General features: G+C 47.7%; 1 protein-coding gene and 1 long non-coding RNA gene across 2 annotated transcripts in view; both read left to right on the top strand.

The window, feature by feature from the left end:
• The window catches only part of LOC140343761 (sodium/hydrogen exchanger 2-like), a gene marked incomplete at its 3' end in the record, with an annotated part of 14,593 nt that extends 10,474 nt beyond the window's left edge, over window positions 1–4,119 (top strand). Inside the window, exons 6-9 of the mRNA XM_072430629.1 lie at window positions 697–783; window positions 2,506–2,576; window positions 3,346–3,507; window positions 4,059–4,119. Coding sequence (XP_072286730.1) covers window positions 697–783; window positions 2,506–2,576; window positions 3,346–3,507; window positions 4,059–4,119 — 381 coding nt within the window. The remainder of the gene's footprint in view (window positions 1–696; window positions 784–2,505; window positions 2,577–3,345; window positions 3,508–4,058) is intronic.
• Window positions 4,120–4,131: 12 nt separating this feature from the next.
• On the top strand, window positions 4,132–8,269 carry LOC140344003 (uncharacterized). Its single transcript, XR_011923443.1, has 3 exons — window positions 4,132–4,261; window positions 5,362–5,410; window positions 6,898–8,269. It is a non-coding gene; the product is annotated as an uncharacterized lncRNA (long non-coding RNA).
• The last annotated feature ends 1,569 nt before the right edge of the window (window positions 8,270–9,838 follow it).

Below are 9,838 nucleotides of genomic sequence, written 5' to 3' on the forward strand. Positions count from 1 at the left end.
GGGCAAATCCCCACCATCAGTACCTGACCTCACCAATAGGGAGCAAATCCCCACCATCAGTACCTGACCTCACCAATAGGGAGCAAACACCCACAGACACCCCACAAAATCTTCTGGAAGCCTTCTTGGAAAAGCGGAGGATGTTATAAGGGTGCAACCCCATAATAATGGCCATGAGGAACAGTAAATAGCCAGGAAGGAAGCAGGAGAGGGCAGCTCCATATAGTCATGGTGTTGGAATGTCCACCAATCTATCTCCTTCTGTATCCCTGGCAGAGGGCTGTAGGGCTCTGGTTCACACCAGCAGGATTCCTTGCACCCCAATCATTGTCCTCCAGATGGATTTTGGTATTATGGGGCCTTAGGTGAGGGATTCTAATAAATGAAGCCCCTAATCCCTATACTGTCACAGATCCTTTATACCTGACACATCTGCCTACAAATGTCTTCCCCTGTGTGATGGCGAGGTGCCGGTTCTGCTATTTCCAAGGTTTACATCCTGTGTATGAAGGTTGTGGTTGGGCCCTCTGCACACCCCTGGGGCCCCCAGGCTTTAGATGCTTTGCAGATGATCTGGCTGTGCTCAGATACCCCGGAGTTGGTGCAGAAGTGGGGGGTTTATATATTTAAGCCCCTAGTGTGGGCTGCAGCAATGTTTGTGGAATAATCTCTTCCATATCTCCTCTTGATGTGCAGGGGATGACCATCCGGCCATTGGTGGAATTACTGGAAGTGAAGAAGAAGCAGCGGCTCTCCACCATCACTGAGCAGGTGAACATTCGGGTAAGAGATGCTGTAACATGGAAAGCGTTTGCCTTTCCTTTGTATTTTAGATTCTCCTGTAATACTTTCCCTTTCTCTGAGTAGCCGGGTTAGAGTCAGATTTCCAGATTGTTGCCCTCATAGGCAGGGCCATGCAGGCCACGGCCCAAAGCAACATGGCCACTAGGGGGCACAATCAGACCTACAAATTGCACTATCCTGGCAACTACAGACTGACTGCTGGATCTCTGTATGAGCTCGTAGCCCTTTACCTGTCAGAACCCTACACCTGGAAGATCTGTGACTACAGGGGCCTTGTGGTTCAATGTCACCAGGTGATCACTGGTAAGGGGCGGAGTTTCTTTTTTTCTCTCCCCCCCCCCCCCCCCCCCCCTAGACCTGTCTTGGGATTCAGCGATCCTGCACAGCTCCTGGCTCAATCTCTTGCACCACAGCGCTGCTGCTGCCCATTTGACAGCAGGGTGGTTTTCATTGGTACCAAATGGGTGATTGCTGCCCCCATTTATTTTCTATGGGGCTGCTGCAGGAAGGCCGTGAATCCCTGGCATGGGAAAGAGAAAACCGCAACCTCACCGTCGGCCTGAACACTGAGCGCTAATAGCCGCCCTTCATGGCAGTGGGGAGGGAGGTGGCGGCACAAGGTAGCTGGCCTATTATTATTATTATTATTAATAAACAGAATTTATATAGCGCCAACATATTACGCAGCGCTGTACATTAAATAGCCTAGGGGAGAAAAAAGTACAAATCCGGCCCTGTACTGCACTTCACCCAGCACGGATTAAATTCCGGACCTCCAGGTTCCAGGTTGGCATTTTACCCCGGCCCCCCATATCTGCCCCCCATATCTGCCCATCTACAGACTCCAGGCATGCAGAGGCCGGCGCTCCATTGTAGAGAAATTCTCATTCCGTATCACAATCTGCTCGGCAGGAATCATTTATCTCGGGCTGTGCGGAGAAGCGAGAGAATGAAATCGGCCTCGTTACTGGAAACAAATGGAATTGGCGCTATTAAACCGGTGACCCCGAACATCGCCGCGCTGATTCATCTCCAATCACAATCAGCCGGCGCAGAGCTTTGTCACGTCCCACATAATCAAATGAGGAAAATAAAATCACAAAGGTTAAAACAATCAGTCAGCAGAATGGCAGCCGCCCACCACGCCCGCCTGAGACTGCGCCAACACCTGCTGGGTATAGAATATATATGGGGCCACACATTGCATGAACGGAATACAGGTGACAACTGGGGACCTGAACACAAAACTGTACCTGAGACAAGGGTAGAGCTATGGGCATCACTCCGCCATAGGTTATCCACACCTTGAGTCTTACTCCTCCTGCTGCAACTGGAGTGCTACCGGATGTCCAATCATAATGGGCACAGCCGGGGTACAGACCTAGGAACTCAGCATAGAGATGGTGGGGGCCCCTATAATAAGCACAGGAGGGGTACAGACCCTGGAACGCAGCACAGGGATGGTGGGGGCCCCTCATATTGGGCACATCGGGTGTACAGGCCAGGGAACTCAGCATAGGGATGGTGGGGGCCCCTATAATGGGCACAGTTTGGGTGCAGACCCGGGAAATCAGCTCAGGGATGGTGGGGGCCCCTATAATGGGCACAGCAGGGGTACAGATCTAGGAACTCAGCATAGGGATGGTGGGGGCCCCTATAATAGGCACAGCAGGGGTACAGACCCTTTATTTTCTGTTTCAGCTTATGGACCATCTGGTGACTGGCATAGAGGATGTGTGTGGGCACTGCGGGCAATTCTACTGGAAGGACAAGTAATCGTTATTTTCTGCAATCGTTGTTCAGTATTTTATATGACAAAAATGTTTTGTGACTGCTTACTGTGTCTTCTATAAAGAGAACCTGTCCATGGATCCACCATGGATACAGCACAGGTTCTCATCTCTGTGTCCATTTATATTGACCCCCCAGTGCTCCTCCTGTGCCTGGAATTTATGCATTTTCTTTATTGAAAACAATTACATCTGTGTGAAGTTTTGATTGGTTACTTAGCACACTGGGTCCTAATGGTCTCCCTCTTCTCTCCTGATGGTTGACACTCACGGGCACCATTATATTGTAATGAAAGGCTGCCATTGGAGCATCCAGTTGGGGGGAGGGGACTTTACCCCACCACTGCTCACAGTATCTTCTGAACTTGGTGATGCTGGGGGGACATTCAACCCAGAGCACTGAGGACATCTGGTGGTGAAAAATAAGTACTGCAGAGCCCAGCTCCAGCATGATGGTTTTAACACACTGCAGGTACATTACAGCGCTGCCTAGTATGTTGGTGCTATATAAATACAGTTTATTAATAACAGAGAAAATAAAGTGCAGGATAATATAACTTCAGTTGTGTTGGCAGCTCAACCCGATCCCCTTACAATAACAAACAATCAGGTGTGAATCTGATAAAAGGTGAATCACCCTGATGAATGTCCCCCCTCACCTGAATCCCCTCCCCCACACACACTGCCAGGTGCAGATTCTGCTGCGGTGTTCTCGGTTCGGTGATAAATCTCCATCTTTTGCTCCATGCAGATTTGAATATTTCAACAAAAAATATTTGGGGAGGATTCTGCTGCGGGACAACAAGCCAAAGTCTAGCATTGTCCTCCTGTATGAGAAGCTGGAGAAGAAACACGCCATTGAGCTGGCTGAAGCCGGACAATTGTCCGATCTCTCCACTCTTCCTGCCTTCCAGTGAGTATTGTCCATTGGCCACTTACCTGCAATATGATGCTATCTGATGTCTGTCCTCATATCAACCAGTTCTCACATTCCCCAATGGACACCTAGCAAGGAGCTTGTCTCGTTATGCACTACAAGTCCCAGCATGTCCCATCATCCCCCCATGGTCACTGATGACAGATAATTTGTTGGTGCTGACCTGCAGGATACATCATTCATACACTGGGGACTTTGGGTGAATACCTGTCTGATAGCATTGTGATTGGGTGAAAGGAACAGGGATAACCATGACCCCTCCAATAAACCAGAGATTGTGAGTTCCACATAAATATTTCTGAGGGTGAGAACACTTTGTGGGGTGCATGAAGCCGCCATCATTAATGTAGTAACCCAGGGATGTGTTTCAAAGGGCAGAAGCGTGGGGGGAGGGGGGATAGGGGGTGATTGGGGTATGAGAGTGGGAGGAAGTGTGCACAATATGTACAGAACTGCAGACTTAGTGACAACAAGCCCCTGCAGATACCTGTAGAGTCCGTATTCATTTGTTCCTGTACATTTTGCAGCAAACATCACAAATTGTCATCTCACAAAGAGAACCTGTCTGCCCAGCAGCTGGATGACATCAGGCTCTTCCCAGACTCCATTATACAGCAGACACACTCTCTCCGCGGACCCCGGGGCCCAGCAAGCTAAGGAGATTCTGATCCGGAGACATCACAGCCTGCGAGTCTCTCTCAGCCAGTGTGAACAACCCTACAGAATGCAGGTAACTCCGCCTCCGCCTAGTACAATTATCCAATCAAGGACAAGAAATCATGGTGAAAGGAGCTCAGGGGAGGGTCCCTTCCAACTAACCACGCCCACATGTGATAAATCTCTGATAATTGGCAATATATTCATAAAATGTATCAGCTTATAGAGAATTTACTTACTGCTCCTTACTGTAATCATTGAGGCTGAGCAATAACAGATATCAGATATACAATGAGGATAAAATAAACGAGTAATATTTAGCTGTGAGTTAAATCTATTTTCAAGTAAAAATTGTTTCCAGATATTGATTAGTTTATCATCTGATGTTGGACAGAAACATAAATAACATCAAATTATATAAAATAGTTTCTCCATTCCATGTCTTCTGCCTTCTGTCCACTAGGTGGTGACACCACACCACATTTCACCTAATCCTCATGTGTTTCACCCATTTGATTTCTTCCAGCAGTTCCTGAGCACCAAGGGCCTTCCCCACCCAATGTCACCATACATGTAATCCTGGCACTGTGGGGGCAATTTTAGCAGAAATCAATTAACTCAGAGAATGTGCGTGGCAGAAAACAAACTCCATGCAGTGCTGGGATTCAGTGCAATGGTTCTGGTAGAAATTGCTGTAAATGGCGCTCTAGCCTTCCCTGTCTGGTATTGCATGTCATAGCAGTTCTATAATATTTTTATTTGCCATTTGTTAGCCTTTAGTGCCGGTGCGGAGAGCAATGCCCCACCCCCACACTTACCTACCTGATGTACTAAAGAACATTCACATGATTGAATGAGCAAATTCTACCAATGTGATCTACACCGGGTGTCTCCTGCTCCCCAAATCTGTCCTGTCCCATCTCCAGTCCTGGGGGCCACACATGGCTTCTGCATTTCTCTACCAGACAGCTGGACATCCAGAAAGGTACCAAATGTCTCTTTATGTGGAGATCCTGGGCTGTATGTGGCCCTCAGGGGCCGGAGCTGGACAGCCCTCTCTATATGGACCCCACACACGGAATATCTGTGTACAATCAGCTCCAGTGATTACTCCATGATCCATCCACACTGACATTTTCACGTCTCTGCTCCCCATTTGTTTTGTATTTTCAGATCGCTGACAAACTTCAGAAAAGGAAGAAATTGTTCCGTTCATTAACCGGTGAGTCCAGAAATCGGCTGCACACGGTATTGTATGAATGTCCTATATTCACCGGGTTTATTTGGAATATGGAAGCCCTTTAAATAAAGGAGCCCCCCAGATATCTGCTGCGCTGCCCTGGGAAATGAGTACAGGGGTCTATTGCACCCGATTCTCAAAAAAGGTTAAAACAGCCCTAGGATAACGGCCCTAAACCTTGTATAAAAATTTTTATTCTAATAACTAATACTTCCCTCTTACCTTTACCTTTTCAGGAGCCAGCAATGTGTATATGCGCCCACCATGGACAATCCACCCAACCATTTTATCCTCCAGCGTCAATTCTGTCCCCACACTGAAGTATTCCCTGGATGGATGGGTGGGTGGATGGATGGATGGATGAATGGATGGGTGGATGGATGGAAGGATGGAAGGATGGGTGGATGGATGGGTGGGTGGATGATCTATTGGGGGCTCCTAGATTTAAATGATGGAAAAAGTTAGGGTTGCAAAACTCTGCAATGTTAATGTATTGAGAACTACAACTGTCTGAGCTATTGGCGCCATCTAGTGGCAGTCTGCGGGATGGTTTATTTGGAATATGGAAGCCCTTTAAATAAAGGAGCCCCCCAGATATCTGCTGCGCTGCCCTGGGAAATGAGTACAGGGGTCTATTGCACCCCATTCTCAAAAAAGGTTAAAACAGCCCTAGGATAACGGCCCTAAACCTTGTATAAAAATCTTTATTCTAATAACTAATACTTCCCTCTTACCTTTACCTTTTCAGGAGCCAGCAATGTGTATATGCGACCACCATGGACAATCCACCCAACCATTTTATCCTCCAGCGTCAATGCTGTCCCCACACTGAAGTATTCCCTGGATGGATGGGTGGGTGGATGGATGGATGGATGGATGAATGGATGGGTGGATGGATGGAAGGATGGAAGGATGGATGGAAGGATGGGTGGGTGGATGATCTATTGGGGGCTCCTAGATTTAAATTGAAGGAAAAAGTTAGGGTTGCAAAACTCTGCAATGTTAATGTATTGAGAACTACAACTGTCTGAGCTATTGGCGCCATCTAGTGGCAGTCTGCGGGATTGTAGGGGTGTAGTGGGGTGGGCACAGTGTAGGGTTGTAGTGGGGTGGGCACACTGTGCCCTCCCTTTTTTCGGGACCCCTGTATAGGCTCCCCCTGCACACTCCCCACTGATAGCCTTTACTATTACCGTGCCCCTGATGACAGCTCCCACAACCGGTACCGGTGAATTTGCAATGATCAGGAGTGTTGTCACCCTTTAACAGGAAGTGCCTGAACCTTCTTGGCAGGATCACCATGATTTGAGGGTATATAGAGGAATGAAGTGATTGGGTTTATATATGGAAATGATAAGAAATGTTTATTACATGTACTGCCTGTTAGTAAACCCGTGTTGGCAGATGGCGGTACATACGTGTAGCGTGTTTTATCATCGATATCTGAAATCGCCTTTTGTGTCCGACAGTCGGAGCTCCAGACACTCCGGTGAAATACACCCGAAGAAACCTAGACGGTGGCGTTGTATGTCTGCCGTGTGAGAATGCGGATGAGGCCATCGAGGAGGAGGATTGAAGCTTCCGATCCGCAGCACAAATCCCGGCAATATCCTGAAGATTATCTGCGACTTCCCAATACTGGAGAGAGCCGAGGAAATGCTGCAAACCCAACGATAGATAATCCGAGCGCTGAGTCCGCCACATGGCCGGATATCCCCTGCAGGGGCCACAGGAAACCTCAGAGGACCCAAAACCTGGGGAGATCACAGAATAAAGAGAACCTGTCCTATACAGAACCAGCAGTCAGGTCCCAATGGGGGGGGTAGAGTTCAGCCACATTAGATTTATATTCACACAGAATCCTGAGAGTAAAACATTCATCACAGCTGACATCCTTATCTCTGGTGAGACTTGGAAGAAGCATGCAGCCAGTGAAATGTACACACCTAAACTGCATATACTTGTGCTGGTCAGGATTAGGATGACAGCTCTGCCACCAGCAGCTCAGATCTCAGGAATTGGAATAAAAAACCCCGGAGCTCAGTGCTGCCACCTGCAGGAGATTACCAATGGTGCATGTTTATTGTACAGCGCTGTATTATAGGTTGGTGCTTTTTAAAGGTTAATAAAAATATTTGGCCCCCAGGCGGTGATCATTGAGCTGTGACCACTCTGAAAATAAATGGGGGCAATATACAGCAACAGAATGAGCTCCGCCCTTATTAAGCTCCAAACAGTGACTTTGCCTAGGCTGAGATGATGTCATCAGTCTGCTGCAGGCAGGAGGAAGCATTTCCTCAGTCTCCTCCAGTGATGAAGGTGAGAGGCTGCAGCTGATCTGTGTCAGGCACAGGGACCCGGATTTACATGATTGTGTCATCTCTGAGCTGCCATCTCAGTACAACGATGGCTCCATCCTTCAAGGATGAAATCATTGGGTCTGATTTATTAAACCTCCCCCAGACTGGAGAAGATAGACCATTATGGGAGAACCTGGGTGATCCCACAATCCTGGATTTTTAAAAACCATTTGCTTTTATTTGGCAGAGATATCAGTTGCAGGTTTTCTGGATCACCCCGGTTCTCACATCATTTTCATCTCTTTCCGGCTTGTCACCTCTCAGTCACAGATTTCTCTTTGTAACGGGGCGATGTAAAATAAATGGCGCTGAGTTATGTGCGCCGTGCTTCTGTGATGTCAGCCGCCGCGGCCAGCTTGTTAGCGGTGAATTTCTGTAACAATGCCATAAATGATCGGAGAATAATGAGCGCCAGGAAGATCCAAGTGAACTGTAAACAAAGCAAGCCTGGAAATAAAACCCTTTGCTGATTAACACCTAATTAGCGGCAGCCTCGTTTATTTTCTTTATGAGGAAAGCGGACGCAGCGGAAAGCCGGAAGACGGCCGATAAATCTGATTTATTTTATCATTAATCTGCAGCCAGGGCACAAATCTAGGGATCTTGTTGGGGGAGGGAGCGGGGCCGGCGCAGAAATCTGATTGGCTGGCCAAATAAATCTCACCCAGCCATCGACGTACAATTGTAGGTCTGCCATTACAGAAGATTTCACCATGGGGGCGCTCTACATACAGCCGGGGCAAAGAGGCAAATCGGGGGCAATAATTTACCCCACGATATATGAAATCAAACAGCAGCTACCAGGGGTGGAAGTAGGGAGGTGCAAAGTGTGCTGCTGTACAGGGGCCCTTCTTCAGCTATCAGGGGCCCCACACAAGTCTCAAATCAGGGGCCCACTGTTGGCTACATCCACCACTGGATGCTACTTACCTTTTAGGGAAACTCTCATCCAGCATTCCACCTGTGAGAACGGCACCGCAATCTTCATTTCTTTCCGTTAGCGATTCTTCTTCACTTACAAGGTCTGATACGTTGGATGATTGCTGCAACCTAATTATTACAAAGTATTTATATAGCGCTGACATATATGCAAGCGCAGTACAAAGTCCATAGTCATGTGACTAATTGTCCCTTACAGGAGCTCACAATCTAATGTCCCCCCATAGTGATATGTCATTATCACAGTCTAAGGACAATTTTGGGGGGAAGCCAATTACCTAACTGCATGTTTTTGGGATGTGAGAGGAAACCCACCCAGTCACGTGAAAAACCTACAAACTCCATGCAGATATTGTCCTAGCTGGGATTCGAACCTGGGACCCAGCGCTGCAAAGGCCAGAGTGCTAAAAAATGCAAAAAATCTGAGATAGAAATGATTCACCTTCTAAAGCAGCACATTCACACAAGCCAACAAGAAGATTCACCATTTATGGCTCTGCATTATAGGAAATAAATGCCATCAGCGGGATGCGCCACACGTGGCTCCGGTGGGATTCCAACACAAAGCCGGCCAACATTCCTTTCGGAAATGAATGAATTTTCCATCATGGGAAATGTTGATGATTTTTTTTTCACTTGATTTTCTGTGTCCTTTGCCAGTGAAAGTTTGGTGAATCTGAAAATAGAACGTCTGCACGTGTGCGCGGTGGCCGGCCGTTCAGCGCCATCATGGCAGCCAAGGGGAAAGATGGAAAGGAATATGTGAAGTATGTGAGATTCTCAGGCCTGGGATGTCGGGAAATTGGATCATGATGTGGGGGCCACAGAGCTGGCGAAGGATCAGGCGAGGAGGAAATGAATCGCACGGAGCGCCGACTTCCCGATACAGACGGGACAACGTGTGAAATTCCTCAGCTGATTGGACGCTATGGAAGATTTTTCCACTGATGATGAAGTACATGTGTACAGCAGGAGATCACAGGAGCTCGCCGAGCCTTTCATATCCAAAATATTCACCCAGAGTCCTCAGCTTCTAAATATTATTATAGAAACAATTCATCCCAGCGGTGGGCATAGGGTCAGAATATGAAATGTTACTATTACCAACACC

This window comes from Pyxicephalus adspersus, chromosome Z (assembly GCF_032062135.1).
Source record: "Pyxicephalus adspersus chromosome Z, UCB_Pads_2.0, whole genome shotgun sequence".
NCBI classification, from domain to species: Eukaryota; Metazoa; Chordata; class Amphibia; order Anura; family Pyxicephalidae; genus Pyxicephalus; species Pyxicephalus adspersus.